General features: G+C 38.0%; 1 protein-coding gene across 19 annotated transcripts; it reads right to left on the bottom strand.

Moving 5' to 3' along the window:
- Positions 1–96: 96 nt before the first annotated feature.
- BCLAF1 (BCL2 associated transcription factor 1) lies at positions 97–25404 on the bottom strand. 19 transcript variants are annotated; one of them, XM_068184828.1, is made up of 15 exons: positions 24927–25127; positions 20010–20148; positions 18906–18979; positions 17836–17928; positions 16850–16973; positions 15106–16011; positions 12993–13664; positions 12713–12882; positions 9928–10033; positions 8939–9023; positions 8097–8272; positions 6776–6956; positions 2386–2532; positions 605–814; positions 97–466 (listed from the first exon to the last, which is right to left on the bottom strand). In XM_068184828.1, the coding sequence occupies exons 5-15, from the start codon at positions 16951–16953 to the stop codon at positions 461–463; spliced, it is 2763 nt and encodes a 920-aa protein (XP_068040929.1). In that variant the 5' UTR covers positions 16954–16973; positions 17836–17928; positions 18906–18979; positions 20010–20148; positions 24927–25127; the 3' UTR covers positions 97–460. The 19 variants fall into 19 exon arrangements, with proteins under 19 accessions (XP_068040929.1, XP_068040932.1, XP_068040939.1 ...); XM_068184831.1 differs by having other exon boundaries at positions 16850–16967; XM_068184838.1 differs by lacking the exon at positions 17836–17928 and having other exon boundaries at positions 15106–15663; positions 15763–16011.

Raw genomic sequence — 25404 nt, 5'->3', positions numbered from 1 at the left:
ACTTATACTGTGACTGGATAACTACCCTTAAATACATTTCTTATAAAAAGACAACAGAGAAGTAGTGATCAGTTTATAAAAAATGCTGCTCCAAGATTTCAGGTGTGCAGAGCTGTAAGTTTACTTCAGAATAAAACACAGACATAGGGGAGAATCAAAACTTTTAGAGTTGTACTTGACCATATATTTGGACAAAGCAGAATTACACTGCATATAACAAACAGTAAAACTTCTTAAAAGTTGTTACAAATATTTTACTTTCTACCTGTATGATCATTAACATAGTTAACTATATCATGATTTTTTCTAAAGGCTTAAAACGAAAACAATCTCTCTAAACTACTTTCCAACAGTAAAATTTAAGTAAAATGCTTACATTCATTTGACAACAAAAAAACATATTAAAAATGTTGTGTGGGTGGTGCAAGAGCTGCTCTTTCAGCTACAACTTTCTTCCGGGTTATTCCTGTGGAAAGAAAGAAAACAGTGTTGTAAACTGTTAATAGCCAAACTCCAAAACCTTTAAAGTGATTCCTACATGCGGCCAATTACTTGGCATAGTGCAAGATGAACTGTCTAATCTGCAGTTCACTGAACGATTTACCTTTTCCTCTTTGCGTCTGTCCTTTTCTTCATTATTCTCAATTGTTTCTTCCTCATCTTCTACAATCCCATCCCCTTGATATTTGTCATGTGTCCACTTCGGACTGCTACCTGACTTTTTGAAGTTGAAACGCCCTCTGCCACGCTGGAAAGTACCGCGGCCTCTTCCTCTTTTGGCCCAATAATCCACACCATCATCTCTGTCATCATGCTACAATAACACCACAAAAAGAGTCAGGTTAGACACCTCTTAAATGTACCCCATAATGTTAGTACACTATAGCAAATGTATAAAACAAAGTAACTGTTAAAAAGTTCTCTTCTGATTGTAATTACGCTAAAAAAGCATAATACTGTAACTAAAACCACAAGACAACTGTTTGAAGAGCCCTTATTCACTGTGGGTCTACTCAAATGTTAGTAACAAATCACTTATCTGTAATTTACACTCAGTCAGAATTAAGAATTACTACTTTTGAGGGGAAAAATTATTACTTTAAAAGAAGCTCTAGGAAAGTGCTAGGTTACTTTAGCACAAAGGGAGTTCTTTATACTTCATAAGAAGAGGTAACTGAAGGCAGTTTTCAGAAAATCTGCCCCACCAGCACAACACAGGGCAACTTAAATTCAAACTGTTTAAGTCTAACGTTACCAAACAATAATTGAGTTTCTCTGGTTAACGAGCCTAAAGTTTGCTGTCTAGCTACCAAATACAGCCTTATATAGTTTGGTATGTTCTCATAATCATTTCACACAATGCATGAAATCTACAAACCATTATTTAATATAAAAAAAGTTTCTATTTGGAATGGTGAGGTACACTTGCTTCAACATATGGGTTTTTTAACTTGTGATTTGGAAAGAAGTCTGAACTATTAAACACGCATCACACCCATATAATGCAGTTTAATTACACAGAAGTAGTGGAAGGGCGACTTATTTTAGAATATTTTTAGAAATTCAAGTTTAATAGCTAAAATTGATTGTTCTAATATCATGAATAGATTATCACATCTCTGTTTACAGATCAGAAAAGTTTAGATATGTCTAGGAAGCCAGAACTCCTTAATGAAATATCTGAATTGTGACTGCATTATTTCTTAGTTCCCTATTAACATATCTGTGACAAGCTATAATGCTACAGGAGAAGGTCTTATCTTCATTACTTATAATTTTTCAATGATGAAACAATATCCTTCGAAGTTTGCATTGTTACAGAAATAACTGGAGCAGAGGCCACATATCCAGTGTACTGCACTACTTAGAGTGGTTACATCAAGGGTCCTCCTTTCATAATCCAGATGGGAAAAGGCATCAAAACTGTGATGAGTTTCTTATGACTATCACAGTACTAAGAGCAAAGAACTGCTCATAATAGAGTCTGCCTATGAAAATCCACAAATACTGTAAGCTTTTCCTGATCTTTCACTTCTGTAGACTTGCAAACCAATCTAAGACAAATCTCAAATGTCATACAGACGTAAATCCAGGAAAACACAGCACAAGCCTTTCTGGTTTAAAGTTGGGTTTTAATAAATTTTGTCTGAACCTGCCTTCTTGCCCACTCCCCGATGAAAATTCTGGAGATAAATTCCATGTCAGGCCTGTTACTGCCAGCCTGCTGCAGAAAGATGAAAGATAAGCACAACCAACCACTACAGCCACCCTGATACTCTAACAGTTACTCTCGACCCTGTCCATACATGCATGCTACTTCTACACTTGTATAAAGTTTGGAAAAAAAAAAAAGCATGCATAAGACATCGAGTTCTCCACACCCACCAAGAAGTATTTCTTGCTTTTTGGGGTATATTCAGGATCCCATTCCTCTTCCTTCGGTCTCTTCTGAAAAGTAGTATTTGAGTTGCTGGGACCAGTATTTGTTCCAGCAAAGACTCCTCTGGCTCTTCCTCTGCCCCTAATTCGAAACTGATTAACCAAGATGTCATTTAATCCATTTACATTACACCACAAAGTAGAGTTCAAGTTCTCTATTACTGAAAATACTTTCTGTGCTTAATTACAGTAGCTGCAAGTGGAAAAACCATTTTCAAATTCACATACTACCTTAAGTAATATATTCAAGCATTCATTTTGAAATAATGATTCTATTAAACTTAATTGAAACACATTGGAGTTCTTGGCATAAGATCACCCACAACCACTGAAAAGAAATTTGACTGCTAGTAAACCAGTGTGTTTGAACAAAAGGTCACAAGAAGCTTCTGAAGCTGTTCACAGACAAAAATCCAGGAGGAAAGCTAGACTGAAACAGGGACAAAACTGTCAGGGGAAAAAGGTATTTATGGAGTCAATTGAATCATTTATGAAAAGGTGATTCTGGAATACATACTAACAGTGCAGTTTTCACAGGAGTATATCCACCATGTGTTACTCAAGCATTTTTAACTGAGATTCAAGAATGTACCTTAGGCCAAATTACATTTCAAGTGAGTAAATTCTTTCCTCAGAAAAAAGTCAAACAGTATGTACTGTGCAGAGCAGCAATGCTTAAAGTGAAAAGGAGTGTTTTAAATACTCTTTATAATTAATTACTGGAGTTTTAAAATGGCTAGGGTCCTGGATTGGCTATATGCTGCTTGTATCCCCAGCTGTCTGTTCTGTTTATGCTGGATAATAAGTTTTACACCTTTAAGACTTGTTCCAAGAGCAAAGGGGAGAGAGAAGAAGCGTGGAGTTTGTTTTCAGAAACTGCACGCACTCCTCCACATTCCTGCTCCTGGACTGTGCTGACTGCGATGGACAGACAGCAAGACAGACCTCTCCTTTGCTTTTAGTTTGTTTTAGCTAGCTGAAGCAAAGAAGCTCCCTGGACTGTGGTTTTTTTTTTGGTTTTTTTTTTTTCCCCTTTTCTTTGGACCTGCTTAAACCTGCTCTGGACTGAACACCAGAAGAGCACTGGCAGCTCACACCTGTGGCTGCAGCACTTCCAGAGCCAGAGGGACTGATAAGAGATTGAGTGAGCCAAGCTGCAACCCAGGGAGGGGACTTTTCTGAGCTTCTCATCTCTTTTGGAGCAGCAAAAAGTTCTATTGTTTAATATTGTTCAGGTTTTATTGTTTAATAAACAGTTTTGTCCACTTTTCTCCAAGGAGGTATTTTTTTTCCCCTGAACCAGATGGGGGAGGGACCAATTAAATCTGCTTTCTAGAGGAACCCCTTGGTGGGCTCTCTCCCAAATTTCTGCCCTGAACCAGGACAGCTAGAAAAGTCTCACACCAAAAACCATCCTTAACTCAGAATACACTAAGTAGTAACCTACACAGTTATCTCAGCATGTAAATACTTAGCTTGTAGAAAACATTAAATGAGTTTATATCCTTCATCAAAGGGGAGAAGAAAGGTTAGTTTGGGAAGATAAGACTGGTAAAACTGCAGTTACTAGAGAACATAATTTCCAAAAGTAACCTACTTAAAAAAAACCAGAACTGCATCTTCAGAGTGATAGTACAAAAACAGTACTGGAAGCTAATTTATTTCTTAAAATTAAGCATGCTTCATAAACATAGATCAAGTATATATATAATTAATGAACTACCATGCACACTTAGTTCTATAAAGCTCTGAAACTTCTAATGCAGAATTTATGCTGGACAGATTTTAAATTACTCTGAAATCAAATAGACTGTAAAAGAATCTGTAGCAGGCTCATAAGACCTATCCAATACTCTAGAGGAAAAAAAAAAAAAGCAAACAAAAATTGTTTGGAGAGTCATTTGGAAAGTGATAGACTAACTGTACAAGGAAGGAAGTAAGAAATGCTTGCTTTATTTCCAACAGGTTTACAAAATTAGGGCACAACAACAGTAACCTGGGGGAAGGGGGCAGATAGAATTACAACAGGATTAAAAAAGAGGGAAAAAAAAAAAGTATCAGCATTTCCTGGTATTCAGTCCTGTGATCAGATTCCCTTTAAGAAAAACATCTACAGTTTTCCTCACCATTTCATTTATGCTTCCCCCTACCAAATCATCTCTCAGGTAAAGAACGACATGACATGAAATCTACTACGGTGTTATCTTTATGGGCTTGTTTATTAGAAAGACTACCACAAAAAAGACAAGTGTATATTCTCTATATACAACTCACTTTAAACAGAGCTGCTACACAGAATTATTTCAAATATAGATACTAATGACATTGAAAAATTCTAATTATCCTTATTTCTGTATCCATATTTAAAAATTATTCATGATGCCTATGTATGGGAAGCCTAGAATCCAATAGATTTGTGTACCAGCCAAAGTTAGTGAAAAATCATTGCTGAATTAACATTAGCTTGCTGGATAGGAATGATGTTACATTCTCCAAGGCTTCCTGATAGGAGAAAGATTCAAAACCAAAGCATTTTATTTACTCTAAAAGCAAAGGAGTATTCACTGGAATGCAGCCACTATTAGCCTGTATTTACAAACACATTCCTACACTACCTGGTCTGTGTTTTTTGATACCATCCAAGATGTATCCATGAAGAAGAGATCTGAGTCAGCAGTTGGCCTATTTAGATTCACCTGCTCAGACACATTGTTCCAAAAGCCTGTGTGTGACCATGTATGTTGTTAGGGAGCATTAACCTGTTATCACTGCATAGACCAAATTGGCAGTCACTAGCAATTAAATGAGTAAAAATCTATTAACTTTCCAGTTCCCATCTACCTCAACTGCATGTTAAGTAGCACCTCTCTCAAAATACACACAATCTGGTTTTATAAAGCAGGAAGGCTTCAACCAATTACTAGTTTTCTCCCACTAAATCTCCTTGAGAGGAGATGGACTTTTAAGCTCTCTTTTGTTTAACTTCTGTTTTGATTGAGCCATTATTTTATATACCTAGAAATTGTGCTGATAGTCATATTTGATGCCTACACCATCCAGGGACTTATATACTTATGCCACATAGTTCCATAGCATAACTATATAAAAAATAAGAAGAAAGGAGGAAATTATGAGCTTCTAGTGTTAGAAATTTAGAACTTTGAATTTTCCTCTAGGTAGCTACAGTTTTTTAGATGGAGGATTCAAGCCTCAAGTGCTGGCAAATGCCACATGCATTTCAGACACCCTTATGTTATGCGTAGTTAAAAACTTATTTTTTGCATGACTAAACGTTTATACTAAACACTGCACTTTAGCATTATTTGGTCTTAATTACAGGCTACATTAAGGAATTACTGTTGAAGCACGAAATTACTCCTACTTATTATGTGGAACAGTTTTTCCCATCCTACATGGAACTTGAAGTTTTTTGCATGTTTAGCTGTGGTTTGGAGGTCTATTTTGTTGTGTTGTTTTGGAGGTGGGTGTGTGGTGTCTATTTGTGGGTTGTTTAGGGTTGTTGGTTTGGTTTTTTTTGTTTTGGTTTTTTTTTTTTTTTTTGGGCTGTATGGTGTTTTTAAGTGCTCCCTATCTTTTTCAAGGCCTTCTTTATTGATTCCTCGTTTGTTCCAAATGCATCTACGTTTTCCAATTATACATCAATCATTACATTAACATGGAATCTGAAAGTTTAAGATTTTTCTGAAGACTATAGTGGTCAATATGCCACTTTCCAAATCACAATGCTTAAATACATTCTAGAGGTAGATCAATGAACTTTCATGCTCAGTGGCTAGTCCAAGCCAAAGAAATACAAAAATAACAAGTATACCATCTCCTCAATACAGCTGTTTCAAGGTTGACATTTATTTTTAATTATGTGCCATTCTCTATTTAAAAAGTTGCAGGCACTACTCACAAAGGAGTGCAAAACCAAACCCAATATGAGAGGGAAAAACAGAAGCTGCATGGAGCTAAGAGGTATCAGGACCCAAGACTTAAAATTTACAGAACAGTGAATTTTCAGATCCTGCTAGGAAACAGCATTATTACAAAAGAGCAAGGAATAATCAAGAAATCTTGTTCCCCAGACCCTTATGCTAGGATCTCTAATGTCATGCTAATGCATATTTACAGATCATTCAACTGCTACTGGAGAGTGCTGGGGGAAAAAAAAAAAAAAAAAAAGAGACTCAATATTTCAAGTTTGGTATATCACAAAAAGACCTCAAGTCTAGCCTAACATGAATCACTATAACACTCCCTCATTTACTTTGTTACACTACTGCCATTGGTCGCGTTCGTAATTTGGGGGAAGAATAGGAGAAAAACTTACAAAGGTGCCTCTTGGCCTGTTGACTCCTGCAAAACCAGAGTATTCTTTCTGTTCATGGTGGGTTTTGAACTCGTCATCTCTTTCTTTCTTGCAATCCTTTTCTTCTCGAGAACTGGATGAAGAAGAAGATGGAGAGGAAGATGGGGAGGACCGAGCACGGTCTTGGTCTCTTTTTTGTTTACTGAAAAATAAAAGAAATATACTATGTGCTATTTTAAACGTACTAGATAGTCTGTAACATGCTATACTAAACCGGGTTTTTATATTTTATGAAAAACTAACCCCCTTCTGGTTATAAAGTCACACGTTACATATTTGAGATATTAAGGCGAAGTATATTTCCACTTTCCAGCCTCCTCTGACAGATTTAAGTGCACTAAATGCGTATTATTGCTGGTGAGTTGGAAAGCAGCAGTCTGCAAACTGCAAGATACAACTTTTCTAGATTTTGATGCCATGAAGAGATGCTGTTACTTTTAAGATCTGCCTTTCTTCTGAGGCAGAAAAACAGAAGTTAAAGGGAAAAACCCCTCAAGGTACAGTTTTACAGTAACTTGACACAGTTCAGTTTGCACACTGTTGAGAGGTATGGTATGGGCTTCCCTACATGGATGGCTGTAGGGAAATTAGCCAGTGGAAGAAAATGTGGATACCAAAGTCAAAGTAAATGGGAAACAGGTAGTGTAAGTGAAAATTCATTTTATACAATACAAAGCAGGGAAAAAATTCTACAGCAAAACTTTTAGTAACCCCATAGTGGTATTAACTTGACCCAATTTACAAGATTTTAGCATTCTATTCAAAGAAAGGTCATACCTGAAGTAACTCTTACCACTTCTACACAGTATCCACTGAGATATGCTAACTTTTTTTTCTTAAAACAGCCCACTGGCTTTAGACAAAAATTTAGAAATTCCCCTTCTCACCCATGTTAAAACCTAAGTATCAGTAAAAATTCTCATACTCTGGGTGTTATGAGTTGAAAAAGTGCGGAATCAAGCATAACGAACCAAAGTTCTTACACAAACTGTTTATAGAAATGTACTGCATTGAAGTCCAACCTCCTGATGTAGCCTGGATAATAGGACAGATTAATTTGTCATTTTTTTTTTCAGTGTTAGCTTGCTATTCCAAAGTTTTTGTCCTCATCCACCATAAGCCGTGTAAAAGACAGATAATACATATTTGCTGTAAAACAAATAATTTTAATTGTTTAAAATTAAATGATCCATTATACATTGAAAATTGAAAGCAATTAAGCTTACAATTACAAAAGGCTAATTTGAAGCTAAAATCCTCTATAGGGACTTCAAATATTTACCTGTCATCTTTGTAAGATTTGTAATCCTTGTAATCTTTTGGAGTTTTCTCTTGCTTTCTTGACCCACTGGATTCCCTGGAACCCTTTGAGTCTCCTCGCTCTTTACTTCGTTCTTTTCTACGTCGGTCAATGTCATGCCGAAGATCAGCAGAATCACACCTTAATTTTTTATCTCCCTGTAAACAAATATATATTTTGCAACAAAATATTGAACTAAAGCATCAAGAGAATCTCAGTGAAAAGGCAAGCTGTGCATCAATTAAAATGTAAAAAGATAGAGTTTACCTATTTTTCAACAAACTTCAGCACACAAATTGCCCTTTACATGCAATGGCTACATCTAAAAAAAGAACAGCTGAGAATTTCAGTTTTAAACAAGCATTCCCATCAAGCCAATTGGTGTCTAGTTTTTGATGATACAGACCACAACGATACATGGTTTGAAGAGATAATTAAGTATTCATTTCTTCTGGTGAATTGTTTTTAAACAGAGCACAACCACCTTTGTAGATCAACCACACTGCTCACTGACGTTCTTGGTACTTCCCTCTGCCCCAAACCTATTCTTTGTCCTTGGGCAGCTTACTGGTCAGAAAACATGCAAGAAGAAAGGAGGCATGGCAAAAGACTTGACCTTATGCACCATGTTATTAATATAGCAAAATCACACTACATAAGCCAGCTTCTTGGTAACATGTTTAACTCAAAGGGAAAAAAATTCTAAATAAATGTACTCTAAGTACAATAATTTTGTACTTTTATACAGAAAACCAGAGATGAAGTTGATATTTAAAATGAGAATAAGTTTAGAAGCATAGATAGGACATTTACTTAGAACCTACTTTTTGACTTTCTTCCTTAAAGACTCTCTCTTCACCTGTTAAACGGGTATGCTTCCTCAGGGTACTTGGAGAGATGTCAATCCTCCTAAATGTAAAATAAAAGCAGTGTCTTGCCATACATGTACATGACTGTTAACATCCTCAGATATTTCATTTCAACGGAAAACTGACAAACCAGGCATTTTTGCAATAGAATTAAACTTTTTGCATTATTAAACCTCACCATCAGAATACAGAAGCAGACTAAAAATGAAAAACCATAGTTGTGTTCTGTGTGAAGAATGCTAACAACACAAATACAGAAAACAGGCAGACTGATGTTTCATATTAAGTATAGCTTGGAAGACAGAAAAAATGTTTAATGATTTATTTCATAAGGACTAGTATATGTAGGCAGTTGAAAGCCCACTCCCTCCAAGAAACCATCAGCACTATGATAGTTTGCTGTAAAGTCAAAAATTCTTAACAAGAAAATTTTGAAGTTAGATACTGTATCCTCACATGCAACACAAATATAGTACATTGCATCATAAAACTAAAGAAACTAAAGCACATGATCAGACACTACATCTGCATGCCTACCTTCTTACCTTTTAGATTCTCAGATTTTTCAAAAAACTGCTGTAAATTAACACATATAAAAACTAAAGTAGTATGAGATGGAACATTTCACACTGAAGAAGAAAGATGCATGTATAGGGCTTCTTTTCATCTTCAAGACATATGCCCCTCAAAATTTGAGCACTGCATGTGAGAAAAGTAAATATATCCCAAATAAGATACAGAGGTAGAGAATACATCTGCCACAAAACCATAGACGAAGCCAGACCTGACTCAGATAAGTTCTCTTTTACAAAAGGGGTTTTTTTTGTATTTTGTAATCATATAAATTACCTCATCCAGATTAGAAAAAGTATTTTGGGTTCTCAAAATAAATATCAGAAGACATTATTTGAAACAAAGTATCTGCATATACAGCTAACATATACCTATGTATTTCTGGGCTCTTTTGTCGGGTGCAGTGCTCTTCAGTTGCTTTTTGATACGCAGTGAACCTCTCATTTAGGGTCATTCCAGCCGACTTGAAGTATTGCTCTGTTGGTTACAATAGAAAAAACACTGTTTCATTAGTTTCATTCAACTGACACGTATTTTACTCCTGACAGAAAGGCAAGTAGCAGGCAAAACCCACAGTACTTTCAATAAATTTATCAGGACAAGCAAATGTGGCGTTTTCCCTATTTTTACACAGACTATAACCCAAACAAAATAACACCACACAGCATCACTGCAAGGCTACTATGCCATGACTGTATCACATCTAATTCAAGCATCATTTACTGACTGGACTTGCTCATTTTCAGTGACATTTTCCTCTAATGATAAAGAGCAATTTCTTGAACTATTATTTTATACTTTGCCCACAAGAGAAAGTGAAATTACTTTTGAGTCCTGAATATTTGCAGCAAGTACACTTTACCATTCATCTCATCTCTAACTTACAGTAAGAATTAGTGAAAACATTTAAGTAATGTACGCTTCAATAACTACATGAATGTCCTAACAACTCTTTACTTAAAGGAATACAATTTCTTGATTGGGTGATGATAAACAATACAATTAACACACCTATGCATAAATAAATTCATTTAAGCATCTGGCATCTTGGCAAACTTGACGAATTCTCTGACAAATTTTCTCCTTCCTTCAGAGACAGTTAAATTAGCCACAGCAAAACTCAGTTTTTAAACCAGCTCAACAAATGTGTTTAAATGTAATATAGGAATACATAAAAGTCATGAGCTATGAAATGTTACATATGAAGCAAGCTATCTGCTTAACAGGTCAACATACATCTGTATCAACTTACCGCCCGGCATCCAGCATTTGTCTCATAACCAACCATTAAAACTTGAAACGGCCACTACAAGGGTAGTGCCTCAATCATAATTCCATCAAACACAGGAATTTGAGCTAGTAATTCTGTTTTTATGCCATTTTTGCCAGGAAGACAGAAGGTTCAACTTTGCCTGTTTGGCATCTGTATCTTTCAACAGCTATTTTACTTTTGTAACATGGATTTTGCCATTTCAAAACACATTCCAGGACCTAGTTACAATGAAAAAGAAAACATCACTGGGCATTTTCAGCTCTACATTAATAAAGAGCTGTTCAGACTGGTCGCATCACACCAATAATGAACATAACTTCAGTTTGTCAAAAAAGTTACAAAAATTCTGATCACAGACCACAGTAAATCTGAAACTTAAAGAGATGCTCTGCTTTCAAAAACAACCGTAACTGTACATATTCTAGTAACCTGACCATACAGGCTGTCAAATTTATACGACATTCAACGTACAAAAATTTACAGAAAAAGTCTATTCTGTGATCAATATGTGAAAGTTCTGCAAGTATTATTTTCACCTACAACTACATATGTACCGTATAAGCAAAAATTTACAGAAGCTCTCACTGGATTGAGTCTTATATTTCCTTAAAATAGAGACATTCACAACAAATCATTATACACTAAACAGGTATCCCAATATTTTTTTTAACTAATTCATTATCGTAGTCCATTATCATTGACTATTACATTGTAAGTAATTCAATATGAAGGAAATAACTTGGCTTTAGTAATCTGAATTATGTCAACAAAATCAAGATTTTAAACTTAACTCAGCACATATTTCTAGCACACATATATCAGCAATTTTAGAAGCTAATGCATCTTAAAAGCAATGCTTACAGGCAGGCTCATTGAAACTGGTACCTAATTAAGCATTTTCACTTCTCCCTTTACCGTGGTGATACGGCAAAATTACTTTCACCAGCTTTGTATTATCTCAGTTACATTTAACACAACAGCAAGACAACAGTCCAGTGAAATAAAGCAAATGCTATAGAAAAAAAAAGCATTTAAAGAATATTCCAGACATCCCCAGGGGATTTTAGGAATTATCTATTTTCCCATAAAAAAACTTCAGAGGATATGAGCTAAGTGAAACATATCTACTTTGATATGTTTCCATATCAAAGTATCATATGGCCCAGGTTTGGATTTCAGTCGTTTTGGGGGAGGACTTTTGTTGTGCTTGGTTTGTTGAGGGTTCTTCTTGTTGCTTATAGAAAAGAGCCACTACTGTTATATCAGAAAATAATTAGTGTATAACTCATTTAATGGAGGTTTATTTAACCACTGCCAAGTTTGTGTAAGTGAAATTCCTAAAAATATTGTCATATAGGAACAAAACACAATAAAACCATGAAGTTTACTACCATTTAGAATACAATTTTTCTTAAATCTTACTGAGAAAAAAAAGCCCCTTCTAATAAGAATCTGGAAATTACCTCTGAGGTGCTCCAAAAGGAATGCCATTGTTATTTACAGTCCAAAGACATCTATCAACCCACAGCACAACATTTAATATAAAATTGTATGGTAAACTCGTTAAAATAAAATTAGAAAAACTGACCATTGTATGTTTAAACTACACTGTAAAAATTCAAACTTTCTATGCTACCTAGGATCAAAAACTTATCAAGAAACACAGAATACCTGCTATTATACTTTACACTGCTTGTGGGTTTTTTGTCCTAGTTTCTGTGGCTATTATTTTTCTAATTATTTTCATGTATACCTCAACAGGAAGAAAGTCTGGCTAAATAACATCATTAGAAGAGACCCGAAATCTTCCTGTACTAGAAATAGCAAATAGGCTTAAATGAACTTGTCAGACACATAACCAGTACAATAAACTAAACACATACCTTTGACATGGTGAACCAAGGAGACAATGTGCTGAATAAATGACTCTGATGTGCTTTTGCTGGCCTGTGGCAACTTAATGTGGTCAAAGATGGATCGGAACTCTTGCTCCTTCTTGACGGAATGGACAAGTGTGCTAGCAAGCAGCCTGTCTTTAGTCAAGGAAGCAGGTCTAAAACGCATCAACAACAAAGAGACACACAAAAGAAACCACTAGTTTAAATAAATATGAACAACACTGCAGGAAGGTGGAGAACCACACTGTAAAGTGGAATAATTTACCTATTGGAATCATCAAGAGGTACTGGTGCCATTTTGAGTTTAACTTCAGGACGATGGGAGTCACTGGCTATCATTTTGATCCTAAGTGGGCTCTCCTCTCTGAAGGTGGATTTTTCTCTCGCATCCAGATTCTTGTGTAGAGGAGGACTGTAATCAAAGAGTTCTTTGAGCTTTTCAGACTTTACCTGCTCAGGTGACTGAGTTTCTTTCTTCATCATTAGTCTCTCAGAACTCTTGTCTTCTTCCTTGTGCTTATCTTTTGTTGCACTAGGCCTTTCCACTACATAGCCAGTCTCTTTAAGCTTAAAACTTTTCTCATCTCTAAATCCATCGCTCTCTCTATTGCCCTTGATTGATATTTTAGATTTGTATTTGGTTCCTTCCTCCTCAGCATTCCGGTGAGATGCAGTAGGAAAATTTTTACCCTGATCTGCCAGGACAGATTTTCTGAACTGTCTGTAATCCTCTGTCTCCTCTGTGTCCTCCCCTTCAGAGTCATTAAACTTTTCCTTCCCAGTCTCTTTATCAACAAAAAAATCTAAAGTTTCCTGTTCCTCCCATTCCCTTTCTCCCTCTGTCCTCCCTTTTTCTGATCCTCTCTCCTTCTGGGCCTCCTTCTCCCTGGTATTACCCCTATCAAGCAGGTATACTCTAGACTCTTCATCTGTGTACCTGTGGATAGCAAAGAAGAGACTGGTAACTCTGGATTGCATTCATTCCAGTTCACTTGCATTCCCCTTTTGTGTCAATTTCACACCAAGAAGAAGATGAAAATACATTCCTTAGAGCAATTAAATTTAGCATGCAATGCTTGGCACACCTTTAACACTGTATCCATTGTAATTTATGCACTAATGGAGGCATCTGAAGAATATAATGCCTTTCTGTAGAATGCCTAGGAATTTACTTGCTTGTTTTCTTAATCAGTACCCAGTTTCACATTCTCTCTCATTACACTAGTAATTTTTTCCATCAAATTCACATGGTTTGAAAACTCAGGTCACAATTCATTTTTGCACTTCTTTTACTGAGAGTTGAAGTAGCAGCATAAAAAAAGTGAATTATTTTCAAGATCCTGCATACTACTAAGATAATTCCACAATCTAGCACAGGCTTAGTGCATTCACTATATTTTATTCAAGCAGGGAACCATTAGAAGGCAGCTCTCCTAAACACAGAAACACACCAATTAATGATTTCAGCCACTGCCTTATCTGTATGCTATGTTCACAAAGGTTCACCAACGTTCACCAACTCCAACACATCTAATGCAAGAGAAGTTGTATTTTTGATCTCCTAAGCAGTAATTTTTTTACATAAAAAAGCACTGACTAGACAAATTAATTTTAAAGCCTACAATCAAGCCTATACAACATAGTCACAACTTCTCTAACTCCTTTTGTAAGAAATCCTCTGAAACACCAGTCACATTCAAAAGGAACAGTATAATGCCAGTAAGACTTTAACAGCTTTCAAAAATTACTACTATGTCAAACTTTTAAGAACAAATTGAACAATTTTACATTCATTGGAATATATACACTGAACTTCCTTCACATCAACAGCATTATATTCCTAGAATACCAACACCTACCCTATTTGATAAGTAATGCAATTCAAGACATCAAAGTTTTCAAATTGCACCACACAATTAGCCAACTGATGCTGTTTATGTCAACATAAAGAAATTATTGCACAACATTGACATTTTTAGACTTCCAGAATACTTGCATTTCAAACAACATGAAGCATTAAAATTCTGAAATACCTGAACAAAGGTATCAACACTATCAAGCCAGCAAGTCTGATGCACTATTCCAATAAAGATTTTTCTTAATAGTAAAAAATTGAGTACAAGATAATAAACCATAAAGGAAAAGCACAAACCAAGGATATCCTCCTCAAGGATACATGTCCCTGTCTCTACTACCCAACATTCAAGGCTTTGAAGCTTCCTAGCAGGAAAAGGCATATGTATCTTTAAAGCTCAATTCAAACCAGACTAGTATTACTAGCATTCCATAATGCATTTTCCAAGGTTATGGTGATAATCCTGATGAAACTTTAACAGTATTTTTAAGAGGCAACAGTAGGTTTATAACTTGGTTCTTACCTTTTCATAAACTTTCCACCTTTTGCAGTTTCCTGTTCACCACCCTCAGGATAAAACGACCGCACTCTAGCCTCCTCACGGGGGGCACTCTGTGATGGGATTGTCTTTGCAGGGCTTCTCCTTGAAGGGATATGATGCAATGGGCTATTCTGAGAAGGACTATAGCGGCTAGAACCATTTCCAAGAGAACCAGAGCCAGATCTCTCAGGACTATGCTGAATGGAATGGGAATGCTGAGGTGTGTCCTTTGCTGAGTGGGCTGTGCTAAGCAGAGGGGCATCAGAGCAAGATGAACTCTGACTAGGTGGGGTGGCAATAGAAGGACTATGGGGTGACCTTGGACTGTTATCATATGCTGAAAGGCCAGGCCAAATGTCGCCAGAAGCTGCTGATGATTTGTTAAAATCGTCAAGAGACTCTGAAGGGTCGTGTTCAAATGTATCTTTCTGTTCATCTTGTGATTTATTTTTCAATGGACTGTCTTGCAAAGGAGCCCCTTCAGTCTTCTTTGCCTGCTTTTCCAGAGATGCACGTCTTTTGGAAGAGACAGGTGATTTGCTGTATGGGGATGAAGAACGAGATGAAGAGGACCTTGGGGACCTGGAAGATCTGTAAGATCGACGAGACCTGCTCCGGGACCTCTGGGAAGACACCGACCTTCGTTTTGGACTTCTGGAACGGGAGCGGCCACGCCTAGGGCTTCTGGAGTGTCTTCGGTTCCAGACAGGCCTATAACCTCCACGATGGTATCTACCACCTCCTCCTTGATAATACCCTCTACCTCTTCCTCTGTATCCATAGGGACGTCTCATTCCTCTATTATTTCTGTAATCTCTGCGATAATCTCTAGAATAAACACGATCTCTGCTCCGAGATCGGGAATACGTCCTTGAGCGAGACCTGGAACTAAAATTAAAAAGTAACATTAATATTTTACAACCGTAAAATTTGAGGAAAAAAAAAAAAAAAAGTGCCTTGATGCAAAAAGCTAGATTTCTCAAAATGCAGTCAGAAGGTAAAGGATGCAGACTCCCAGTCTTTAAGTAACTTCTACAATCTCTATTTATTAATTATTTCTGAAAAAAATTAATTATAATAAATATGTCTATACTGCTAGGGACTGTGAAACTTGGCATCATGTGATTAAGACACTACCAGCCTCATTGGCCTCCCCAGACATTTCATTAGAGATCACCACCACTCTGGAACATAGCATTCAGTTTCTCAGCCACCACGGTTCACAGCCTGGAACAGGGAGTGACATGACACCCCAGCGTAATACGCCAGCCTGTGCATGGCAGCAGCTGAGGCGGTAAACATTCAACTGACCCACTTCTTATGGGAGATGGTAGTAAGATGAGGAGAACACTGGAGTCAACTGAGAAGACAACATACAGCAAACCTTATCTACTGACGCCTAAAGTTACTTCAGATATGAAAAGTTTAATGAGAAATAACAAATTACAGGGAAAGAGACTAGACAAAGAAAATATCAAGTAAAGTGGAAGGGAATAATCAAATGGGCCAGAAATGATGAAGAACCATTACCATTCTGAAGTTATCTTGAGATACAGGAAAAGGGGTGGAAAAATTAAACAGAAATTACACTCAAAGCATAGTTTACCTACTGCCTAAAATGTAACAGGATTCCAGGCTCACTTATGCCATAGCATCATGCAAGTGAAAAACATTTTATGGACAAAAACCAATATACCAAATCATCTTTCCACACAGTAAGACTTACCTGTATCTCTTTTTTCTTGAATGTGATCTGGATCTTGACCTAGAGCTGGACTGAGATCTGGACTTCGATCTTGACGAATGTGATCTAGAATTAGATCGACCCATTTTTGCCAGTAGATCTACTCCTTCCTAAAAGGAAAAGCAATGAGAGGAGGGAAAAAAATAGAAGCAACCATTTAGCATCCATGTAAAGGATATAAATGAACAAAATTTGCATCTACTAAAATGACACTATTAGAAAGTAGTGTAGCATTTGTTAAACAAAAGAGCTTTGGAGACAGTGTAAGTACATTTATTAGTAAATTAAAAATTTAACCACATTTTAAAGAATGTAACATTGCTGCAGTGCACACAGTTTCTCTGAAAACATGAAGTGTAACAGTAAAAGGTTTTTTCCAGATTCAACTGCACACAGATCCTGTAGGAGAAAGGAAGAAGCAGAAAATGAAACATTTCTGCACATTAAGGCAAGAATAACATAACTCCGGACATCTTAACAAAATTCTAGCTATTGTGTGGTTTATAGTTCTCTTGCATTTCCAATGCACTGTTCCTTCTCCAGGAGGAGTTCACAGTCCTATACAATGCACCATTCACATGAGCAAAGAAAAAGCCCTGAAATATTTGGTCCAGCAGTTGTTAATATGACCCACAGGCATTATTTCTCTTAACCGTATGTACTAAAGCTCATCATTCTGATCCAAATTTCCACTGCTCAAGATGCCCATCCTGCATCTTTTTAGATTAACTTAGCTTTCTAACCTACATGTAAAATGCACAGCCAACTTAAAGATTTTAACTACTAGTTAAACAATATGGCTTGCAACAAGATTCAACACACTTCAGCAGAAATTAATCTATGAAAACTACAACTGATTATAAATCAATGACATCTAAAAGACAGTAATTCATAATAAACTATAATTTCTTCTTATGTACAGTCACAATAGATATTTAGAATTAGTGCTAACCATAAAAAATACACACCTTTTCCTTTTCTTTTCGGATCAGTGGCTAAAAATCCCCAATTTAATTAATAAAAACTTTGACCCATTACCATTTTCTTTTGAAATTGCCCAGCTTTAAAAAAACAAAAAAAAAAGTGTCACATTAGACAACCTGAATAAAAGCTATGAACAAGTAACTAGACATTTTCAGGTCTTTGAATGTTCAATTATCATCATTTAATAATAATTAAAACAGAAACAATCAAACATTTACCACTTGTATTGCAAACAGGCTTTAAAGCCTAAAATTACTGTATCAAAAATACTAGCTCAACACAACAAGCACTTTCTCATTACCTGAGTGGTATTTCAATTATGTAAAGACAAAAACAACATTAGAGTTTAATTTAAAGTTACCAAAATAATGGAGACTTTAGGCACATCTAAGAGAAGCCAAAAGAGAAAAGCAGATGAACTTTTCTCCTATCAACTGGTTCCTCCTGCCCCACATGACTTTCCCCATGAGATTTTGCATGGTATAAGAGGTATAACTTCATCTGAAACCAGCCCAGCAAAAACTGAACTTAAACCAGACTTCCATGTAACTCAGAAAAAACTATTTACCTTGGCAAAGAAGAGTGTGCTGAATGCTCTTTTTTATTGGCTCCTTCCACTAAAAAGCAAATTTGCAGAACCTATACTCTGAAGATATTTTCTAATTCATTGAGTTCAATTAAACTTACAGAAAATGGCTTGTAATCTCTTAGGATGAATACTCACAGGCAACATAAATTTAGACCTTTTTAAACTGTTTAAGACATGCCAATTTTCCAAGAGTGACAGAAAACAAAACCTGGTGGGTTTTTTTTTTTTTCTGTTACAAGTAATTATCAAACCAAACATCAGATGCACAATGCTTACAATAAAACTCAATCTCAGCTTTAAATTATTTGCATTCTATGTATGACAAGTACAGTTGATCTTTACACGACTGTTTTATACACTGTAGCTTCTGACTACAAGCATAATATTTAGGAAAGCAAAAGAAGATTTGATTTTCAATAGCTGAGTTCAATCAGAACATTTAAAAAGGACTTAAGCTAAACTTACCTCAAACTGTTAGTTGGTGTCAATGAAGAAATTATTTCAAAACTCTGTATTTGTGCTTTCAGCAATACTGATTCCTACAGAACAAAAAGCGAGACTGTCAAAGACACGAACATTTGCTAAAAGGAAGCACCTCTTTGCTTAAACGGGTTCAAACATTAATCTCATGAAAAGACAATACATAAGAAATAGCAAATTTACTCTTGGACTTAGTGATGCTGCACACTAAGACCAGAGCAGCTTCAAGAGCCAGACACTGCCAAGTGGCAAATCCATTTCCATACATAACCATTTCTTCCACAGCCCTGGTAACAGGGCTGTGTAACACATTATCCTCACCTTCAAAGCATCCCTGACAGCCTTCAGGTCCTCCAGTGACCAGCTCTTGATACCTAGAAACCACTTTCATTTAACTAGGTTATCCAAGTGGCTTCATGAAGGGCCAAACTAAGCTGGATTAGGGAGCGCATAACAGCATGCAGCCAGAAAGAGGGAGGCAAAAAGGACAGTGGCAAACTGTTAGACCAGTTTGAGCTCTAGCACACAGCTCTGCAGTGCACTAGACCTATCTTACTGAAAAAAAAATGGGGATGAGAACTCAGGCCAACGGTGAAAGCTTTATCTTCAGGTTTCTCTTGCAATATTTACAGAAGCATTACTCTAGTATAACTTCTTGTTTAAAATACATATATATATAATTTCACCTAAAGAGCTAATGTCTTCAAGGACTAGCTCTTTTACAGTTATGCAGAAAGGAATCATAACCATAATAACAAAATCAGTCTCAAATGTATGAATTATTCACTGGCCTCAGTTCTAATTACCTCCAAGCCTTAAGACTATGTACATTTGTAGTCCTACTCAACATTAAGCACATTTTTCAATTCCACTCAAGCAACAAAACAGGGATTTTATCCTAGTACTCTACAGACAGGCTGGATCTTCAGAAATTCTGCAGCTCAACAATTCAATTCATTAAATCCAAAGGCATAAGACATTGACTGCTCCTCAAGAACACTTCCACACTTGTTCATAGGTGTTTTCTTCATCTAAAAGAAGAAATGTAGCATTTGTGTTCATAAACACTGCTTTCAAAAGTCCACTTACCATTCACTAGTAGTGACCAAGATATTTCCAATTTCTACAAAATATATGCTTTATTAAGATTAAGTTTTTACTTCTCATCATCAGCAAGCATGAGTCTCCGAAGGAGCACAGTAGTGTATCGGACCATTTCAGATTTTGTCTAGACAAAAGGCGAGATGGTATTAGCCAGTAAAGGGTAACGAAGGCATTCAGAAGTCTAGTACAAAAAAAGCAATACAAACTTCAAGTTTAGGCTGAGATTTTAAATGAATACTTATATAATCTATATTTCTGACTTAAACTGGTGTTATCTGAAATCCCAAATCCTAATTTAGACAAGTCTTTAGATCCTGGGGATATGGAACAAGATAGTTGCTTCACTTTTAAAACCTCTAAGTAGAAGACAGGATCTTAAATTACCATAACTCAAACTCTGGTAGTCAGTTCTGCAGTCTTAGAAATCTTTTCTAGCAACTGGCAAAAGTGAAAAGTAGCCACACTTCTTTGTTTTTAAACAACACATTAGCTATACCACATCCAACCCTGGCAGCTAAAACATATCTGTTACCCTTTTCCCATTTAAGTTTTTTAAGAAGAGTGTGGATATAATGCTTTAAAAAAAAAGAAGTTTAATAAAAAACCTAACTACTGAATAAAAAACATGTAACTATTTGCAGCTTTTGTTTCCATTCAGTTGTAATAGGTAAAACCTTGACGCACAAGACCCACTTATCCAAACAACACTGATACTTAGGAACAGAAGTGAAAAGACTACATAGCTGAGGTGTTTTTGGTCCGTGTAAATAGTCTCACAATATGCAAGAATCTAAAATTTTAACAACCTTTATTAAAGCTCATTTAGAAAAGAACTGTGGTAGTACCAGGAGTGTGTAGGAAAACAGCTGTCTGTGACAGCCAGCTCCTACATGCTGTACACCTTCACAGAAAAAGCACCCATCCTCAGAGCACCACAGCTACAACATCCTGGTTCACAGCAGCAAATGAAATCACCCACAGGCTCTTCCTGCTCATGGCCAGGCTGGAGTGGCTACACCATGTCAATTAAGGGCACAGTGAAGGGCAACGGAAAAGAGGTCCTAAAGCATCATTTGTTACTGTCTTAGAAGAGACCCACACTCGGCCAAAGGTGTGCATCAACAATGTGAAAAGGTGTCATTATCACCCAGCATTTCTAAGAGAGGATCACAACTGCTGGGAACATGGCCTGTGCCTGAAACACCAAGGCTCTAGTACACACACTTCTTTTCCCCCTCACTTTCCACCCTAAATAATTGAAAGGAGATGCCTGGCTCTCAACCATTTCATCACCATGTTAAAAAAAAATCTGAATTTGGCAAAGGCAGCTGCTGCAGCTCCACAGAATAAGGTGGCTCTGCTAGTTTAAAGAAACAGTTCTGTCTCTCCTATCCTGTGTTTCGTCACATTCCTGATGATGTCTCCTATGCCAGTCTAAGTATTTCTGCACCCACATACTGGATCACTTTCAATACAACTTTTTTTTTTTTTTTTTTTAATATGGTTCATTACACAGCCCACAGACACTTGGGCCAACACAGAGAAATTGAAATAGCAGCCGGGCAGGACTGCTTCTTTTGGCAGCACCACAAACTTAAAGCTTCCCTGAAACCAGCTTGGCATAGCCTCGAGAAGCAACAAACTTGGTGGCATTTAAGGTTTTTAACAATACTTGCAAGCAGCTTTAAAAATAAAAACCAAAACACAAAAAACCCTACAAACAAAAAACCTCACCAAAATAAACACACACATATAAAGTCAAAATAACCAAAACCAAACATACCCAAACAACCAAGACTTAACACAGAACCCACTACATTTTCTGAAAATTGGCTAGTCCACCATCTGTCAGTTATTGAATCACATCCAGATAAGTTTCTTAATGAAAAAAACAACAGCATCTTTGGGTGTCCTCAACCAATCTTGGCCAGCAAGTATGACCATCAAGCAAAAACAAGATATACAACACAATCAGGCTTATCCCATCACAAGCAACACAATAAGAAGGATATAAGTGACATTGTTGGCACTTGCTATGTTTAATAAAAAATAAAAAAGACAAGGAAAATGGTAACCAATTCCTTCTATATAATATTTTTAAGAGTCTTCACTACACCACTGATGTTGGGGTTTTGTCAAGAGTACACAGACTGTAGATACAACACATCTCTTAAGCCATTTAACAAGTTATACATCACATGTAAGTTTAAGACATCTTAGGACAGTTATGCCCATTCACACTAGCAAAACACTGCTTCCTCTTAGATCCATTAGTTTAGCTACCCTTCCTTTATAGCTATTTTGTAGTCAGTATTTCTTTTTCTTAAACATTAGTTGAGAGCTGTCAGGTAGATTTAAATAAAAATCTTGTTTAAGTAATTCACAAGCTGTTGCCAAAATGTGTTTTCATTCAGAGATTCAAGCTTCAAAAGACGGGACAATTATACAACCATGACAACACAAAAGAGGATAGGATAGTCTTCATAAAATTTCACAGAATTTGTAATAGTTTCTCATAATACACCCACAGAAATAAAGTCAGTCTTAATGAGACATCACTATAAGTCATCTACTCAGTGCTTGCACATCTGCTGTGCTTTCTTATCCACACTCTACCCCCCTCCTCTTTTTTTTTAATGTCCACAACTCAAGCAGTGGCACATCACACATAGGAATAGAACACATTTTATAGTCACTTAAACCCATCCTACTTAGATCATCAGTGACTTGGATTCCTTCAAATACTAAAATTCCACAGCAAATTTGCCCAAACTATCTTGTTATATACAAGCAAGAGGTGGGAAGCACTACTTCATCCATTTCATATGCTGGACATATAGTGGAAACAGTAAAATATCCAAAGGCCTTCCCCCCCACCCCCAACTCATTAATTTCTATACAGAAAATAACACAAAATATTTGTAAATTAAGTCAAAGACCAGCATCCTAGTAACAGTAAAATCACCTCTGCAAAACCATCATATGATTGTTAGCTGTCTTTTATGTAATACTAATGGCAAACAAAACCATCTTTCTCCTCTAACTAAAAAAACAAAGAAACCAAAGTGACTGAGAAATGCATCCATACACAAAAAGGAATTAGCATGCTTTTGGACACATACTGTTTTGGACAGCCTCTGTTATTTTTGTGTGTGTGTTTTACAAACCGTGTTTTCATACGCCCTTACACACCGTGGTTTCCTCAGTCTGTGCTACGAAGTACACGAATTGCTGCTGCAGAAAAGGCAATCTTCCCACACTCATTTGTTCCAAGACTGACATCCTCAGAGGTGCTTGGTGGGCTGCAGCAGTGATCCATCAGAAAACTACTCTGGACAAAAGCTGCCTTTTCAGGCACATCACCTCCCCTCCCAGATCCCATTTACCACAAAGCTGCACGAGGCCAGTGCCAGCACAGTGAACAAGCAAGCAAGGCACTTTTTCGGAATACCTTTGGGAGAAACTCTCACACAGACAAACAGAGCACTTTCTTCACCTACCTCCACTACCTGTAAACAAACTGCAAATGTTCTCCGGCATTCCACAAACCCCTACAGCACTACTTCTCCTTGACAACCAGCCTGAATATAATCCACCCAAATATCTGCACTCTAGCTCCAAACAGCTCCCTGCTGACTTTTTTTCTAGATTCCTACGACCACTTTCAAGTTTTCTGCATTCTCAGTGTGAACAGGCTCTTCTTCATGGTACATGCTCCTACCTCCTGCCCCCAGGATTCTGCCAGCCACAGCCCTCATCTGAGAAGTTGCTCCACACAGGCTTGCACGGTAAAGCCTCGCTCAGGAGAGAGGCACTCCAGCTCCAAGCACCGATATATGTAACACACTGAACCTCGTCTGGCCATTCCGCACAGCCTGTCACTCAACATCAAAAGCGACAAGTGGGAGGATGCAATTCTTACTTTCCCTGACACAAAACAGATGCATGCCTGGAGCACACCTCGGTGCCAAAGCCATTGCCTCGTCCTCCTTTTCCCCACTTTTGTCCAAAACAACACGATTATCTGAGAGGAGGATGAGGAGGAGGGAGGAGAAAAGCAGCTAGACAGCATTTTCCTGCAACTCCACGCTGTTTAACTAATCCCTCCCACACCAAGAACAACTATTCTAAGTGATATTTTTATACATTTGCATTGCTTAAGCAATGACTACTCACAGAGTCAAGAGCACCTTTGTTTTGCATACCCTCACGTCTTTCTGTAGTAAAATTTAACTGTTCCTCTGAGGACAAAACTTTCATCTCCAAGATAAACAATTGATGGGTTGTATTGACTTCGTAAAGGATCAACATGACACACAAAAGAAGAACTTGATTTTCATAGAATTAAAGGCGAAAAGCAGGAGGTTAACAAAGCAAAGGGGAAATAACGGGAATGATCCTGCAATGGTTGCAGAGTACAGTATAATCAAGACTGGCAACACAATAGCCCCTTTCAGTGAGGGGCATAAAACCCACTGCGGTCCCTCACGGGCTTTTGCGGGCATCTGCAATCAGGGCAGGAAAGGCGCAGGGAGGCGTGGGGCACAAGCGCCTGAACCACAGCCGTGCCCGAAGGCAAGTTCCTCCAACGACCATAAAGGCTGATCCAATACCGGGAACCATCCTTTCTCTCCGGCACCGTTTCCCTCGTCAGTGTCACACCCACAATGATAACGGGGAAATTTAACATTCCCGTAACCAGCGTTATACAGCCACATCTCCTGGGGCCTTCCTGCCTCCCCCAAGGAGGCCCAAAGCCAAAGGCCGCGCACCCGGGGCGCAAGCCCAACGGGGCCGGCCAGCCGCCCATTCCCCACATACCCCTACACCCCCATCCCGCCAGGCTTCCAGGACCTCCAAGGCAGCTCCGCTACCGCCTCCCACCGCCGCTTCCCCTTCTACCTTCGCTTCCCGGCGCGCAGGGAGGAACGGCACCGACTCGGTCCGGCTCCCACGGGAAGCGGTGGCCCGCGTCAGGGCGGTGACGGCGACCGCCCGTTCCTGTCCCGTTCCGTCGGCTGGCGCGGGATAATCGGGATAATCGGGATAATGGCTGCGGAGCGCCGAGGTCACGCGGCGCGGGAAGGCGGGACGGCGCGGCGCGCGAGCACCGCGCGCTGAGGGGGCGGGGCGGGGTAGGGCCGGGCTGCTCCCCCTCAGGCTCCCCCCGCCATCTTCCCCTCAACCAGAGGCCACCGCCCCGCCAAGCCTCCTCGCAGCCCCTTTACCTCCGCCCTTCTCTCACCTGGCGGGCGGGACTCCCGGCGGCCCCGTTCCTTTATGGCAACCGGGCGGCCATTTTCCGTCTCGCCGGAGGAAGAGACGTGAAGCCCGCGGGGAAAAGCAAAAACCACCGAGGGGGGGGCGGGAGTGGGGGTGC

The sequence above is a fragment of the Anomalospiza imberbis genome, chromosome 3, assembly GCF_031753505.1.
Source record: "Anomalospiza imberbis isolate Cuckoo-Finch-1a 21T00152 chromosome 3, ASM3175350v1, whole genome shotgun sequence".
NCBI lineage: Eukaryota > Metazoa > Chordata > Aves > Passeriformes > Viduidae > Anomalospiza > Anomalospiza imberbis.
The sequence above is the reverse complement of the archived record's forward strand: the minus strand, read 5'-3'. Positions and strand labels throughout refer to the sequence as shown.